Genomic DNA, 17,347 nt, shown 5'->3' on the forward strand with positions numbered 1-17,347 from the left:
GGGAGACCCCGAAGAAGCTCCTGGCTCCTGGCTTTGGATCGGCGCAGTTCCGGCCGTTGCGACCAACTGGGGAGTGAACCATTGGGCAGAAGACCTCTCTCTCTGCCTCTCTTCTCTCTCTGTGTAACTCTTTCAAATAAATAAATAAATCTTTTTTTAAAAACGTGGAGATTAGATTAGCTTTACAGAGTTTTCTAGAGTGGCTACCAATTTTACCAGTCATCTTACTGCAAGTCCTTGTTGTGAGGAGAACTAAGTATAAATTATACAGAAACACATCACTACACTGAAAACTCAGATCACAGCATTTGACTCCGTACTCTACCCACTGCCATCTTAACCCTGCCACGCCCCACCCAGAGGACTGTCCATCTCTGAACCCTAACCATTTGCATCACATCCCCTCTCCCTACCAACATTCAGCACAGTCTATCCTAACTGCATGTAAATCTGCGGCTGGCGCAGCCCACACATACCAGGAAAGCAACAGTGGCTGCATAGACCATGCTCACCACCCAAACACTAACAGCACTTCCAGAGCGCACACTGAGTAGCTGATCTGCACTCTCCCGGAAGCGTTCCCAGACCACCCACCCAATCCAAAGTCGCTCTGCAGCCACTAACTTACTTTCCTTCTCTAAATAGGCCTGCTGCGGTCTAACACCGTCCTGTCGGATCATGTATCCTTCGCCATCGTCCCCCCGCCTGGTACACAAGCACGCGTGGCACTGATACAGTAATAAGTGAATCTGAATCCCCCGTCCCCTGGGGAACAGAAGCGACCTGCACACGGTGCTCTACATTTCACATTGCGCTTTCAGGACACGCGTGCGGCGTGACTGTCTAAGGGTTCCTAAGGTGGGCGGGCAAAGGCTGAACAAAAACGGAAGTCTGGTTCCGTGGGACTTCGTACGGGAATTTCTGCTGCAATGAGAAAGCCACTTCCTCCAGCACTCGACCCCGGTGTGGCCACTTCCTCAGCCGCAGACGCGGCCGTGCGGGCTCGCGGGCGCGCAGGACTGAGGCGCCTCCGCCAGCCGTGCGGCGGCAGCGGACGGCAGCGCGCGCGGCGACTCCCCTACTTCGGCTGTCCGCCTCCTTTCACCCCCGAACCCGAACCGCCTCGCGGAGTCTAACCTGGCGCACCCCGCAGCCTCCAGGGGGCGGCGTTACCCCAGGCCCGCGTCACGGAGAGACCGGCGCCCGCGTCCGGCGGTTCTCACAGGGCGGGAGGCCGAGAGGCTGCCGGGCGCCCCGCCCCCCGCCCCGCCCCTCGCCCTCGGGCCCCGCCCAGGCCCCACACCCTCGGCCCTCGGACCCGCCCCTCGCCCTCGGGCCCCGCCCAGGCCCCACACCCTCGGCCCTCGGACCCGCCCCTCGCCCCGCCCCTCGCCCTCGGGCCCCGCCCAGGCCCTACACCCTCGGCCCTCGGACCCGCCCCTCGCCCTCGGGCCCCGCTCAGGCCCCACACCCTCGGCCCTCGGACCCGCCCCTCGCCCCGCCCCTCGCCCTCGGGCCCCGCTCAGGCCCCACACCCTCGGCACTCGGGCCCCGCCCGGGCCCCGCCCCGGGCCCCGCCCCTCTCCCACCAGGCCCCGCCCGCCCCGCCGGGCGCGCGCCGCGCCAGTCCGCCGAGCCGCCGGCTGGTTGCTGCCGCAGTCGCGCCTACGCTGTCCCTCCCGCTCCGCCGCTGCCGCCATGCCCGGAGGTCTGCTTCTCGGGGACGAGGCGCCCAACTTCGAGGCCAACACCACCATCGGCCGCATCCGTTTCCACGACTTTCTGGGAGACTCGTAAGTGGCCGCGTCGTCCGGTCCCGCCGGGGCCCGAGGCGCCTGCCTTATTCGGTGCCGGCCACCGGTTCCCGCACGTGCCTCTCGCCCTGCGGCCCCGCGTCGGCCGAGCGCAGGTGGGGGCCGGCCGCCCTCCGGTCACCTTGCCTGGGTCCCTGACCCCTCTCGGCCGCCAGTCGGGCTAACCAGGCTAAAGCGGGGGCAGGGGTGGGGGTGGGAACGCAACTGGGTTCCGCAGGCCCTGGGAACGCCAGGTTTCGTGTGGTTGAATTCCGTTTAGTAACCCGTGCGGGGGGCGGAGGCCGGGCGACCTCGGCGGTCACTGCCTGGGACTGGTGCCCGGGGCCGCACCACCCTCCTCCCCTCCCTCCGGCCTGGAATTTGCTCCCTGGGGAAAGAGGGTGGCCAGGGCCAAAGTCAGAGGACGGAGCTGCGGGCTGCAGGTTCGGGAGGGGCCCGCCCTCGCCTGAGAGTTCTCCTTGTTGCAGTGGTATTTGCAGGCTCCTGGGCCCCAGAGGAGAACCGTAGAGCCGCGAGCTGCCCAGAACACCTCCGCTGGCCAAGATAAAATTTGGCAACAGCTCTAGGGAGGAGCCAGAAACAGCCAGGCTGTGTGTAGCTGTGTCCTTGGTTCCAGAACTTGCAACACCTTCTGAGCGGAGAGCTGAGGTCTTCAGCTGCAGTGGCCTGTTCGCGCCCGGGGAGGGCCTTGCAGGCCGTGGGACGCGTGCACCTCCCCCCATGGAGACCCTTTTGTCTCCCTCTCTCGCTTCTGCCCTCTCTGACTGCCCTGCTAAGGTCTTCAGCTGCAGTGGCCTGTTCGCGCCCAGGGAGGGCCTTGCAGGCCACGGGACGCGTGCACCTCCCCCCGTAGAGACCCTTTTGTCTCCCTCTCTCGCTTCTGCCCTCTCTGACTGCCCTGCCTCCTCTCTGGCATCCAGCACGTGTGATAGCCAGCGTGGTGACCCAGTGTCTGGCCTGGTGGTCGCAGCATCATGATCGGGAGTTAATGGGTGTTGCTCTTGTTTTACAGCCAACTTTAAGTTGCCTGGTGTTCATCAGGAGCATTCCAGACACTTTGGGTAGGAGGTGTCTTCCCGTGGTGTTATGAGGCGTGCAGTCCTCCCAGCCTGTACCCTTTTTAGATACAGTAGCCAGAGACTCACCGGGGAGAGGCAGAGGAAGAAGTTAATGGTTGGACACGGCTGTGCTGAGAACCTGGGAGAGATTTTGTGTGTGTGTGTGTGTGTGGCTACACAGTAATTTTTTTAAAGGTTTATTTATTTTACTTGAAAGAATTGCAGAGGGAGGGATAGACAGAGAGAGGGATCTTCCATCTGCTGGTACAATCCTCAAATAGCCACAGCAGCCAGGGCTGGGCCAGGCTGAAGCCAGAAGCCTCTTACTCCATCTGGGTCTCCCACGTGGGTGCAGAGGCCCAAGAACTTGGGCCATCTTCCACTGCTTTCGCTGGCACATTAGCAGGGAAGTGGAGCAGCAGGGACTCCAACCTGCATCCCCCACTCACTGCAGATGGCAGCTTACTTAACTCACTGTGCCGCAGGAGAGATTGTTATACAACGGGCCCACACTATCCCTAAGCCCCTTCAGCCCAGCCACTGAGCAGCAGAAAAGTAAGCTTTGTCAGAGGAGTGGGATAGAAAGCCACTGAGAAATGAAATATTCAGATCTTGAAGGCAGGAAAAGACTTAACAAATAGAGCTTATGGCCAATGTCGTATTCAGAATCCAGGTATTAGTATTTCTCCCCAACCCTATGGAATCTTCAGAATGTGTTTTCTCCCCTACAACTCTCTCCTCCATGAAGTGAGGTTTGTCTAGATTAAAGGTAAATATGAAAGCTATTTACTGTAGCAACACTGTCAGTATTTAAGCTAACCATCCTTTTCCATTATTGTTTGTTGGCTTCTGGCTCTGTTTAGCTTTAATTGAAAGTGGTACCTTCTCAGGGAGCCACCAGTAAGAAGATGAGAAAAATATCCATGGGGCCAGCATTGTGGCATAGTGGGTAAAGCCATCGCCTACAGCGCTGGCATCCCATATGGGCACTGGTTCAAGTCCTGGCTGCTCCACTTCCTATCAAGCTCTTTGCTATGGCCTGGGAAAGCAGTGGGAGACCCCAAAGAAGCTCCTGGCTTCAAATCAGCTCAGCTCTGGCTGTTGTGGCCATTTGGGGAGTGAACCAGCAAATGGAAGACCTCCTCTCTCTCTGCCTCTGCCTATCTGTAACTCTGCCTTTCAATAAATAAATAAATCTTAAAGAAAAGAAAGAAAATAGGACATGTTTTTAGAAAATCCACATCTGTAATCAGATATGCAAGTCTGCCTATGATTAGACATGTTTCCTGTGCCACCTGGAAGAGATGTGAGCCATTTATAGCATTATAATATACAAATTTTTTACCTCTAATTTTTCTAAACTCTCTGATCTCAAGTCAGACTGTCATTTCTTTTTTTCTTTTTTTTTTTTCTTTTTTTTTTTTTTTTTTTGAGATTTACTTAGTTATTTGAAAGAACTAGAGAGGAAGAGACAGATCTTTCATCTGCTAGTTCACTCCCCTAATGGCCTAGGGACCTACTCCATACATAGCAATTGGAGAGAACCTAAGGATTTCAGGTGCTGCATCTAATGAGTTTATTGAGCCTTAACACTGCTTCTGTAGAAGGAACTACATCTTCACCAAACAGAACATACTTGGGGGGGGGGGGGGGATTTCTGGGGCTTAGTAAGCAGGAAATGTTTTCTTTAAGGAGTAATCCTTTTGTCTTGAAAATGTGAAAGGAAGGAAATGGGTAAATGTGATCGAATTACTCTCAATAGCAGCAGTCAGAAAACTTAGGAGGAAAGAAGCAGGCCAAGGGAAGGCATTGCTGGAGTTTAGCCTGTTTCTAGGCATGTGGCAGGCCGGAGTCTCGCCTTCTGAGGAAGGAGGGGATGCAAAGTGACTTCAAACCAGTGCCTGAGCGTGATTAAGCAACAGGGACTCTGCTGACCCACCAAGAAGCGAAGACTTTTCTAACTTATTACCCCTCTAACAAACTGCCTGTTCCATTTTTTTTTTTTCCTACTTTGGGAGACTTTATCTCGTAAATCTCATGTGACCCTGACTTAAGTTCTTTGCCATAGAATCTAAGGCCTACATTGTACTCACAGCTAGCTTATTTATTTCAAAAAATATATGCCCTTCTGTGGCTCTTTATTAGGAAGTAAACATAACACACTTCTGCCGTTCCTGCCCTAGCACTTCCATCCTGTTTGAAAGTATGGCTTTCTCTTCCTGAACCCTGGGGAGTTGAGCGACAGGTGGAGGTGGGAAGGAGGTGCCCTTGTATCTGTGTTTTTCTTTGTACCCTGGAAAATTTGTCAGACTTTGCAGGGGTCAGCTTAGCATCTAGGCTAAATTTAGTAATTACTAGTTTAGGGTGCTCCCTTGATGTTTTAAACTGATGAGAGTATGGAGAACTGAGTGTTAAATTTTCCTTTTCAGTTGAAAGAGTACTTTGTTCCCAGGGAGAAGGAAATGGGCCTCAGAGTTTCCTGGTGACTCAACTCAAAATGTGCTCCGAATTTGTGCAGGTTTAACCTCAAGGCAATGATGGTTTAGAGATCAGTACTTACCTACGCATCTGTAGTTGTAGAGTCTACATTGTAGCCTCCAGTTTTGTACCTGCCAGGAACTGCAGCTGAACAAGAGGTAGATAAAACTAAGTGCTATTGTTTCGTCAGGGTGCAAACACTGAGTGTCCCGTTTGGCAGATTAGTACATTTGGCAAAAGATTTTATATCCCCTCATTTCAAAGGAGCCAAGTGTCAGCTTGCGTTTTACTTACAAATCGAGGCTAGGTCCTTATTTAGTTCAGGTTACATAATCTGTTTATTGTTGCAGTCAGACATGTGCTTGGATGACACATTCCTTGTTGGAGCTGAACATCAGGGTCTTTGGTAGAAAAAAGCAGACAAAAGGATAAGAAGAAATAGAAAGTTATTTCACCAAGCTGTTAGCTTGGGTAGCACAGATTTTATTAGCTAACAGGAGTCAGAGCGGTACTATAGCTATTAAAAGACAACACCCTAAAATTAGTCTTTTTAAATAGCATCTTGAATTTTCATAATCTTTGAATTGAGCTCTAAACATAGGCTTTGTTGGCGGCGAGAAGATTATAAAGCATCGCCTAAGTAAATATCTTCTTAAGCATTCATTTAAGAAAGAAAACTTTATTTTTGGGGTGAGGGGCTAGAAATTGCAGGTTTTCATTCTACCTGATGTTGGTAACTCTTCATTCAGCTGTGCCCTTCTTCATTTCAGATGGGGCATCCTCTTCTCCCACCCTCGGGACTTCACCCCAGTTTGCACCACGGAACTCGGCCGAGCTGCAAAGCTGGCACCAGAATTTGCCAAGAGGAATGTGAAGTTGATCGCCCTGTCCGTAGACAGCGTTGAGGACCATCTTGCCTGGAGCAAGGTAGCGTACTGTGCTGTGTGAAACATGTATCTGGTCTTCTTCCCATTCCTTATGGAATCTTCAGAGTCCTGCAGGTCTTTTTGTATGCTAAGGAGTTGATTGCTGGCTGCTAGCCCTTAGGTAGCTTCAGCACTGGGGCTGATCGCCCTAAAGACTAAGGTAGGATTCGTGTTTGTAATGAAGCCTCCATAAAAACTCAAAGAAATTGGATTTGAGGAGCTTCGGGGAAGCTGAACATGAGAAGTTCCTGGAGAGGACATGGGAGCTCCACACCCTTCTCCCATACCTTGACCTATGCATCTCTTCATCCCTATTCTTTGTAATAGCCTTCCTAACAAACCAGTAAATATGGTTCTCTGGGTTCCGTGAGCCACTATAGCATATTAATCAAACACAAGGAAGGGGTCATGGGAATACCAGTTTATAGCTGGTTGTTCAAAAACACTAGGAAAGCTACCTGGAACTTGGCGATTGTCATCAGAGGTAGGGACAGTCCTACAGGACTGAGCCCTCAAACTGCGGGATGTGACACTGTCCCCAGGTGGACAGTGTGAGAATTTGACTGAATTAGATGACACCCAGGTGATGTCTGCTGTGGACTTGATAATTGTTGTTGGGGCAAACTCCCCACACAGTACAGTTACAAATTGGGCTAATTGCAAATAAGCTTGTTTGTGAGGTAACGGTAGAGATAGATCTTGGGTTTGCAGTTCACTGATTATTTGAAGGTCTGGCTGGGAGTACACGGTGACCTCAGCATTGCTAAATGGCCAGTCCTCAGCTGTCGTCTTTCTTAGCCTTCCAGAACATTCAGCCCAGCTAATGGCTCTGAGTCCTGAAGGTTTCCTCCATGACCTCCAGAACACCACAGCCTAGCTGCTCCCTCTCGGGCTTACACTGATCCTTCATCTGTTTCCTAAGTTACTCTGAAGTTGGACTGGATTTATTTCTTAGACCTCTTCTCTTGTCTCTGCCCTGTTTCCCTTACTGAGCTCATCCACTCCCATATCTTAATGCCATCTAGACATCACGAGTCTCACATCTCCATCTCCAGGCTAGACCTCCGAGTTCCAGGTTGGTTTAGCCACTGACCCCTCAGCATTCTCCCTGGGATGTCCCGCCATCCCAGACCACACAAGTCTCAAACCAGGCCTCATTCTTAACCCCAGAGTCCTGATCAGCTAACACTAGCCTCACTTTTGTAGCGCTCAGTCAAAAAATCCAAGGAGCCACTCTTAACTCTTTTTCCTGTCACATTTCTGGTTTATCTGCGAACTTGTTGACTGTACCTTAAAAATAGATCAGGAATTGTATCTGGAAGACTCACTTCCCAGAAACATTGGTGTGGCTGGCCTTGAAGTCTCAATTCAAGTGGCAGCTCATAAAGCCTTCTTGTCCAACCACTTCTAAAGTGATAGCACCCCTTCAGGTTCCATGTCCCCTCCCCTTTGCGTCCTCACCAGCTGACTTACTGTGTGTGTTGTGTTGCTTCCTTTGTTGATTGGGTTCTCCCCCGAGCATGTGGGCTCAGCAGGAGCAGATGCTCCTGTTTTGTGCCCTGTTGGAACACTGCTCAGTGCTTAGTAGACCTTAGGCAGTCAGTCAGTGTTTATGGAATGAGCTGAAGGAATTATCTACTTTCCACCTAAGGATTTACTTTGACAGTCAATTTGATGGTGTAAACTTACCTTGAAAACTTCATTTTAAGGACATTGCTACCAAGTGTTACTAAGTAATGGTAGCTACCTTTTGAGGAATGTTTACTGTGTACAAGGCACTATGTCAAGTACATGCAAATGAGTAACAGATGCAGTACTGTTTGGTGAGTTGATGCCCTGAGGCCGGATCCCATGGCCATGCCATACCTCTTAACCCTAGATGTCTGAGATTAGAAGAATGTTGTAGGAGAGAAGGGAAGAGCCGCTACCCATCTTGAGGTGGATTTGTATTCAGTCTTCACTTGGAAGTGAGTGGAATCCAGCAGTTGCAGCGTCGCCACGCTCAGTTTCTCTTTAGATTCTTTCAGAGCCCTGTAAGCCAGGTTTATCATTTCTGCTTCCGTTTTCATGGATGAATTTTTTCTTTTTTTCACTCAGAAAGTTGGAGGGGTTTGCTCAGCATTGTCCAGCTAGAAAATGATGGTGATGTCATTTGAACCTTGATGTCATCTGATACTAGATGATGAAGACTGGGGATTTGCCTGATTTAGGATAGAATAAAGCTAAAGCTTTATTGGTGTTCGGAGCAAAGTTCTTTGGTGATTTTGGGCGTAACACAGTGCCTGTTTATGCCGGTGGCAGGGTGGAGAATTACTGCATGGCAGTAATTAAGATGACAGCTCCTTGCAGGAAAACTTTGTAGCCTGTTATATAATGCCTTTCGAAGTATAGGAGCATACGGAGGTTCATTTTACCTGGTGAACTTCAGCCTTAGAGGTTTTAAAATTGTGATTGTGTCAAATAGAAAACAAGTCCTCACTATCAGAAGCAGTGGCCCAACTTTGACATACAGCTAGTTATGTAGAAAATCTCATGGTGCCGCTAGGGTGAAATCATGTCACTTGCTGTTTAGTTATGGTGGCATAATACACAGCCAGTAACAGCAGAAGCAAAGTTCACATCCTGAATTTACCTGTCGAAATGTGGTGTCCATTTTGAATCCACTTTCCTCTTATCACATCTCTGCTAAGAAGTCCACGGAGGTCTCATATCTTCTGCCATCAACCCCCTGCTTCACTTTCACGGCTCAATGGGAATAATAAACCATATTGCAACTTTATTTTTATTTCTTTATTTATTTACTTGAAAGTCGGAATTACACAGAGAGAGAAGGAGAGGCGAGAGAGAGGTCTTCCATCCACTGGTTCACTCCCCAGTTGGCTGCAACAGCCGGAGCTGCACCTGTCCGAAGCCAGGAGCTTCTTCCCTGTCTTCCATGTGGGTTCAAGGGCCCAAGCACTTGGGCCGTCTTCTACAGCTTTCCCAGACCACATCAAGAGCTGGACTGGAAGAGGAGCAGCCAGGACTCAAACCAGCGCCCATATGGGATGCCGGCACTGCCGGCGGCACTGCTTTACCCACTCCGCCACAGCGCTGGTCCCCGTATTGCAACTTTAAATTGCCTTTTCTTTTACTTCTTGAAACTCCCAGCCAAGTTTCTCACTTTTCTATAATCGTTAATGTACAAACTTGTCTATGTGGCTTATTAATCATGTTCCTCCTCCCAAAACACCTTCCTTTTCCCCATGAAAAGTTATACAGATTCCCTCAAAGGCCCCAGGGGAAGTGCTGCCTTCTCTCGGAGCCAGTACTAACTCAGCAGCTCTACAGATCTGGGGATGTTGGTACACTAGTGTTGGCAGTCTTGCACTTACACATTACAGCCCGGTATTTCCTGCTGCTTCACAGGGGAATTATGGGATCAGATTAGGAGATCTTTTGAAAGCAGGAGCCATTTCTTACTCCTCTGCAGTCCATGTGTGCCTGCTGAGGTGTTTAGTCCACATCTGTGCTGATCACATAATGAACCTGGGTTACACACAAGCCTGCAACAGAGGCTTCCAGGGACAGCAGTGGAGGAAAGACATTTTGCTAGGAGAAGTCCATCATTCTCCTTTGTTTCAGACTTGAATTGCCTTGTCTTCTTTTGGATTTCACCGGGTATGAGTTTAGCTCTGCCTTTTCATCCAGTTAACTTTATACTTGTCCTTAAAGTACATATTCAATTAAATGGGTTTGCTTTGAATATTGTGATGGTGTTTTGTTGCTTTTTAATTTCTCAGTGTCTTCCTTTGGTTTACTGTCTGAGTCAGGGTGCTGTTGAAGCAAGGATAACATCTACAGAATTTTCTTTGCACACTGCCATATATCTACATGTGATGGACTTAATGAGCCCATTGTTTCTGATATTTTTAACAGTATTTGGGCACCCAGAGCTACCTTGTATTGGCATCTTACTCTGTATTATTCAGCTCTTCAAAGCAGGAAGAGCAAGTGTAATTTAAGAGAAGTGGGTGCGACAAGGACTTTGGGCCATGCTTATAATTTCAGCACTCTACCCTACCCTAATTCCTGCCAGTGAATGGTTGGGACAGGGAGCGTTTGGTTTCTTACTAAAATTGCTCAGAAAGAATTGTTGCAATTATTGTCCACTTCTCTGTCTTGGAAGGCATTAGCTGATGAAACTGAGAGGATGCATCAGGCTTAGATTTCTCTTCCCCCTGCATTCCAGGATATCAATGCTTACAATGGAGATGAGCCCACAGAAAAGCTGCCTTTTCCCATCATTGACGATAAGAATCGGGACCTTGCCATCCTGCTGGGCATGCTGGACCCAGCAGAGAGGGATGAGAAGAACATGCCTGTGACAGCTCGTGTGGTGAGTCACTGACGTCTGTTGTGGTCGGTATGACCTGATTAGGCTGACATCTGTGTCAGTACTGGGATCAACGGGAGGAAGCAGGGGAACGGCTACAGTTATGAACTAAATGTTAGAATGATGATATCACTGACTTTCTGTGACACTGGTGCAAAGTAGCTAAAATTTCAGCAAAATCTTTTTTTTAAAAGATTTATTTATTTGTTTGTTTGAAAGGCAGAGTTACAGAGAAAGAAGGAGAGACAGAGATTTTCTATCCACTGGTTCACTCCCCAAATTGCCGTAACAGCCAGAGCTGGGGTAGACCAAAGCCAGGAGTCTGGAACTCCAGTCAGGTCTCCCACGTGGGTGGCAGGTGCCCAAGCACTTGGGCCGTCCTCCAGTGCTTTCCCGGGCCCATTAGCAGGGAGCTGCATGGGAAGTGGAGCAGCTGGGACTTCAGCAAGTGCAGATAGCAGCTTAACCCACTGCACCACAGTGCCCGCCCCTCAGCCAGATTTTTAAGCTGCATGATGTAGAGCTCTGGAAATTCAACAGAAAAATAAGCAGTTTATCCTAAGACATTATCCAAAAGTGAGAATCCTTTTCCATAGCTCTCCTGATAGCCTGCTCTTCAAAGTGATGGGCCATTTCCTTCCGCATGAGACAGCTGTTTTGAATTCTTATTTATTCTATCTTCTACCTCCTGGAGAACAAACCGAGGCTGTCAGTAAAGTACAACCACTTGAGAACTGGTATCAGTTCCCATTCCAATTTACTTTTATGGTAAGACTCCCTGGTTTACGTGCTATCTTCTCTGGGCCTTGCCTAGATGAAATTTAAATTATCAGTGTTTCTTACTGGGACAGCCAGAGCCAAATGAGGTTCCCTTTCAAGTTTAGAAAAATAACATGGAGAAGAAAGTGATCTTTATTCCAGCTGCCCCATTAGCAGTTCGGCGTGTCCTTCTAGATGGTTGCTCTTGCTTTTACACCCCTGGACGTTTTTAATGACTGCAGAGCTTTCCTAAGAGGTTTTACTCTCAGAACAATCCAAGAACATGTACTGGATTTGCCCTGGTGTGCTTGCAGGTGTTCGTCTTCGGGCCTGATAAGAAACTGAAGTTGTCTATCCTCTACCCGGCCACCACTGGCAGGAACTTTGATGAGATTCTGAGAGTAGTGAAGTCTCTCCAGCTGACAGCAGAAAAGAGAGTCGCCACCCCCGTGGATTGGAAGGTAAAAGTGTCAACAGGGCAGGTCCCCAGCCAGCCTGGACGGCCAAAGGGCTGTCCTCCGAGTGGCGGGCTGCAGGGTAGGTGTGAGCTGGGGCTCTGCCTCTGGCGCCGACGTCCATTGGGAGGACCTTTCCATTTTCAAAGTCTTTAAGCCTTCCGTGTAAAATGCAAACTCTCTGTATTGCCTTCTCACTCTTACATAATTCGGACAAATTATGCTGTTTGAATGATTCTTTTTCGTTTTGTTACAAATGCATTTATCGGACCCTTCCCAGACAGCAAACCAGAGTTGACCACTTTTGCTAAGTCGTGGCTGGGAAGCTATTGGGGTAATAGTGTCATGAAGCATTCCATTTCTCTTAAGCTTCAGTCGTCTTAAACTTGCGTAGGAGTCTCCAAAACCTGCTCGTAACTTTCAATCCCTAGGATTCCTGCAAGTAGGTAGGACAGGAGTCTCCTATCACACGTTGTCTTAATGGTTTTTAAATATCTCAACCTGAATATCAGGTTTTATTGTTTTGTTTTGTTCTTTCTTCTGGCCGGCAAATCCTTTAAAATCTGTGTCCATTAATTAAATCGATGCTTACTGAACCCAGACAAAGGGTACTGGGGAGGTGCAGTGAACAAAAAAAGTACAAAAACATCTTGAAATCCATGCATAGTTTTTTCAATGCACTCATTGTCTGCCCTTCTAGAACTTAGGTTCTGGGGTGGAGACAGATAGCAAACAAGTTTGTAGTCTACTGAACAGAGGTAACAGGTGCTACAGAGAGTTAGGGCAGATAGGGCCAGGAGTGGGAGAGGTGGTTTTGAATTTGGCTGGGGAGGAAGGCCTTTCTCTCAAGGGACCTTTGAGAAGGTCGTAGAGGGAAAGGTGACTGATGCATATTTAAGGGAAGAGCTCCACAGGGAGGAGCACCAAGATAGCAAGGAGCTTTCTGTAAAAATGGACTTGCACGTTAGAAAGCTTGAAGGAAGGCCTGAGCCTGGACAGGCAATGGCAGGAGATGGAGTGAAGAGATGAGAAGGGAGTAAGGCAGGGTTTGCAGGCTGTGATATGGACTGAGAATTAAAATTTGAAGTATGGCAGCAAGCCGTTACTGAGTTTCAAACAGGACCGTTTCAAAGACTCACTTGTGAACACAGATTCCTCGGGGAAAATAAAGAACACTAGATTCTCCTCACTAGCACCTATAGCTGCTTTTCTGAAGTTGACTGTTAGACCTTTAAGCTTCACTGTCAGATTGCATCTGGACACTCTCAATGTCTTTCAACAGGATGGAGACAGTGTGATGGTCCTTCCAACCATCCCTGAAGAGGAAGCCAAAACACTCTTTCCCAAAGGAGTCTTCACCAAAGAGCTCCCATCCGGCAAGAAGTACCTCCGCTACACTCCCCAGCCTTAAGTCTCCGAGAGGTCGGGGCTGAAGCGGCGCGTGGAGCACAGTGAGCCAGAGGATGCCAGCTGCCAATCATGTTTTCCTAGAACAGTTCCGCGAGAACATTCTGGTTGAATCACGCCTGGATCTTTAGGTTGCAATACTACCGGCTTATTAAATGGAAATGGCATAAGCGTTTCTTGGGATTCTTTACTCTGTGCCCTCACCAGCATTCTGTCCTGTCCACAGACGTCTGTGCTGTCTGCAGGCTGGCTCTCTGGGAAAGAGCAGTCTGTGTCTAAGACTCAAATCTTGGTGAATCTGCAGTTTTGATTAATGAGGTAGTACCCATTGACGGTTGGGAAAGCTTGCTCCGCTTTATCGTAGAATGACTGCCAGTTTTCTTAGCTGTCCTCACTGAATCCTCTTTTCTACTAACCAGTTTTGGAGAGAAGCAGAACTTGAGGTTCAACTTTCTCTGTAAATATCTAAGTGTATTGCCTGGAACTCAAAAACTAGGAACTTAACCCGGAAGTTCTTTAATCATTGTTTTGATAACAACTGGGATGGCTGTGAGAGGAACTTTATTTCCATACTTTTCTAGTAGATAATGTGAAGGAGGAGGAGCAGGGGGAGGGTCTTCAAATATTTTGCTATTTTTAAAACATGGGATTAATTTCCACCACAGGGGGAGGCTCCCCACATGCCAGGGACGTGTCCCAGAGTGCAGCCAAGACAGATGCCATGTGCCTTCCACACAGATTGTTTCCCTAGGCTGGCCTGCTCTCTCATGACATGCACGCGAAAGGGCTCCTTTTAGAGAGAGGAGAGGATGGCTGAAAGTGTTTCCATGTAGAGTCATTCTTGCGGTGGGTCACTATTTTCTGAATTTTGCATTTTGGAGATCAGCAAATAAAATCCTTTGTTAAAACGGGATCAGAGAATTCTGTTGTCACACGTCGAAGCACTACTTTAGACTTGTGTCCTGAAGAGCAGAGGTGTCCTTACTAGGACTGGCATGAGTACTTTATTCTCCAAAGACAGAGATCTGTGATCGATTTCACACAGTGAAGATGGAGTGGCCGCTGAAGAACATGTGAGTGCACCACATTTTCTTGGCCTTCCTCGTTACATCCCTCATACCCTAACCTGGGCCCTAGAGTCCTGGTTTTGGGATCTCTGGTATGAAGACCTCTCCTCACCTAATACCTTACTGAGATTGCTGGCTTTAAGAAAACCTTGGGGCAGGCATTCGGACACTGCAGCCAACACACCACTTGGGTTGTCTACATCCCATATCTGAATGCCTGGGTTCAAGTCCTGGCTCCCACTCTTTGGATCCAGCTTCCTGCAGATATGCACCTGGGAGGCAGCAAATGGATCAACTACTTGGATCCTTGCCACCTGTGTGGGAGACCCGATTAGGCTCTGTGTTCCTGTCTTTGACTTGGCCCAGCCCTGACTGTTGTAGGCATCTGGGGAGTAAACCAACGATGGAAAGTCTCTCTGTCTCTCTGCCTTTCAGATAAATCAATAAAACTGTAAACTGCTACCTTGTGCCTCAAGTACAGTTTTGTTTTGTGTTTAAAAGAATGGGCCTTGGGGCAGGCACTGTGGCTCAGTGGGTTAACGCCCTGGCCTGCAGCTCTGGCATCCCATGTGAGTGCCAGTTCGAGACCTGGCTGCTCCACTTCCCATCTGGCTCTATGCTATGGCCTGGGAAAGCAGAAGATGGCCCAGGCCCCTGCACCGTGTGGGAGACCTGGAAGAAGCTCCTGGCTTCAGATCGGCGAAGCTCCGGCCATTGCAGCCATCTGGGGAGTGAACCATCAGATGGAGGACCTCTCTCTGCCTCTCCTCTCTCTGTGTAACTCTGACTTTCAAATAAATAAGTACATCTTAAAAAAAAATAAAAGAATGGGCCTAAAGGGCCTTAAGCCTATCCCAGACAACTTTTTACTTAAGAAAAATTAGGGGCTGTCATTGTGGTGTAGTGGGTTAAGCCACCACCTGCAATGCCTTCACCCCACCTGGGTGCAATTCAAGTCCTGGCTGCTCCACTATGACCTCCCTGCTAATGGCCTGGGAAAGCAGTGGAGGATGGCCCCAGTGTTGGGGCCCCTGCACCCATGTGGGAGACCCAGAAGAAGCTTCCGGCTCCTGGCTTAAGCCTGGTCCAGCCCTGGCCAATGTGGCCATTTGTGGAGTGAACCAGCAGATGGAAGACCCCTCTTTATCCCTTTCTCTGTTGCTCTTGCAAAAAAATAAACCTTGAAAGAACAAAGCCCTATGTCTCTGGCACTGGCATCACATTCCTGCAGTGAGCAGCCATGGCTGATGCTTGTGCTCCAAGGACCGCTCTGAGACTACTGCCCTAATAAGCTGCTTATCCACAAAGTTCCTAGTAAATACTTGAAGCTTGACTTCTATTCTTTTTTTAAAGATTTACTTATTTGAAAGGCAGAGCGCCAGGGAAAGGGAGAAGCACGGAGAGTGCCATCCACTGTGTAGAGGGGTTGAATGGGAAGGTGAAGATAGCAAGTTCCCACACCTTTAAGCCCTTCCGCCCTTATCTCTCTGTGCGCCCACATCTCCATCTAGGGGACTAGGGGCGTGGCCAGGCACAGCTGCCTGCGGGTGTGTGGGTGTACGTGGCTATCTGTGGATGTGTGTCCAGCCACCACCGTGGACACAAAGGCAGATCTCTCCTGTGGCCCCGCCACCGTTGTGGGCAAATGGCTGTTCCTTGTGCATTCCTCACCACCCCTGAGGAAAGGAGATACAAATCCACAAACGGCTCCAAGTTCTTCTCAGATCTGTTGGAACCCAAACCTGTTTGTCCCGGGCCCTAAGCCCCAGGCATGCACGTTGGTTCACTCCCCAAATGCTTGCAGTGGCTGAGGGTGGGCCAGGCTGAAGCCAGGAGCCTGGAACTCCACCAGGGTCTCCCATACTGGGTGGGTGGCAGGGGCCCATGGACTTGGGCCATTTTCCACTTTCTCAAGGACAGTAACTGGGAGCTAGATGAGAAGCAGAGCAGCCAGAACTCAATCTGGCGCTCCGGTACAAGATGCCTGTGATGCCACGACGGCCTCTCCTCATGCTCTTACCTCTGGTACAGTGTTTCCTTAAAGCATGAGTATTCTTTCAAAGCCTTATGGAAATGAAAGAATAAATGATTTTAAGCTGAATAAGCCATAAAATTCAATGTTATTTAACTTTTTTTAAAAAGCACTGTAGGATGTAAGAATGTTAATTTTTCCTAAACTTTGCTTTCAGTAACTCAAATCATGGAACATAGTTCTATCCTTCAATATTTAGTAAATTGGGCTGGAAGAATAACTATACTCTGAAAGATATGAGGGAGGGAGTAATTATAGCCATTTCACAAATAAAAGTCACATATCTTGTACTTTAGACAGTAATATTTTCATCGTCAACACATTTGATAACGTACTCTTAGATAACTTGCTCTCTATAGAAATAGCGTGTCTTTTGGTAGGCCATAAATTTTGGGGCACCTTACATTATCTTCAAGAACTTTTGAACACTTCAAGTATAATGCAACTGGTAAAAAAAAAATCAGTTTTTTTACGGCCATTTATCTATTAGTTGTAAAATACATGCAGCAATAAATGTTCCAACAGCTTCTAAGTAAACTCCTTGCCAGATAATCCTTCAGCATTTGAGCCAGGATGTTAATCCGTTCTTAAACTTGACTCCACATGTCATATTAGTATGATCAATCCTCTCTTCAAAAGTGATATCCAGTTTCCAACTACAAAAGAAAGCCAAAAGTAAAATATCAGACTGTGAGCATTACAGGAGAAACTTCTAACCCATCTAATGGAAACAGGAAACTTACTACAAAGTTTCCATTTTATTATCTGGGACATCCTTCATTAAAAGATCTTGCATATTCGAGGTCTTGAGTGATCTCTTAATTGCAGGTGTATCTACACTGTTGTCTTGTGAAGGGGCACTACATTAATGAGTAATCTATCAAAGACACGCTGAAGGAAAAGAGAATTTAATTAACTTTACGACTCATTACAGAGTAACTGGAAACTGTTTTTGTAAATCAGAATGAGAACTTTT

General features: G+C 48.4%; 2 protein-coding genes across 9 annotated transcripts in view; one reads left to right on the forward strand and one right to left on the reverse strand.

Annotated features, from left to right (window-relative positions):
* Window positions 1-1,592: 1,592 nt before the first annotated feature.
* Window positions 1,593-14,801, forward strand: PRDX6 (peroxiredoxin 6). Its single transcript, XM_002714992.4, has 5 exons — window positions 1,593-1,793; window positions 6,121-6,277; window positions 10,508-10,654; window positions 11,725-11,871; window positions 13,148-14,801. The coding sequence occupies exons 1-5, from the start codon at window positions 1,699-1,701 to the stop codon at window positions 13,274-13,276; spliced, it is 675 nt and encodes a 224-aa protein (XP_002715038.1). The 5' UTR covers window positions 1,593-1,698; the 3' UTR covers window positions 13,277-14,801.
* SLC9C2 (solute carrier family 9 member C2 (putative)) overlaps window positions 13,944-17,347 on the reverse strand; it is an 85,987-nt gene continuing 82,583 nt past the window's right edge. For all 8 annotated transcript variants that reach the window (XM_051856934.2, XM_070077131.1, XM_051856935.2 and 5 more), the window contains one exon: window positions 13,944-17,027. The gene's annotated coding sequence lies outside the window, so the exon portion shown is untranslated. The remainder of the gene's footprint in view (window positions 17,028-17,347) is intronic.

This window comes from Oryctolagus cuniculus, chromosome 7, assembly GCF_964237555.1.
Source record: "Oryctolagus cuniculus chromosome 7, mOryCun1.1, whole genome shotgun sequence".
Taxonomy (NCBI): Eukaryota; Metazoa; Chordata; class Mammalia; order Lagomorpha; family Leporidae; genus Oryctolagus; species Oryctolagus cuniculus.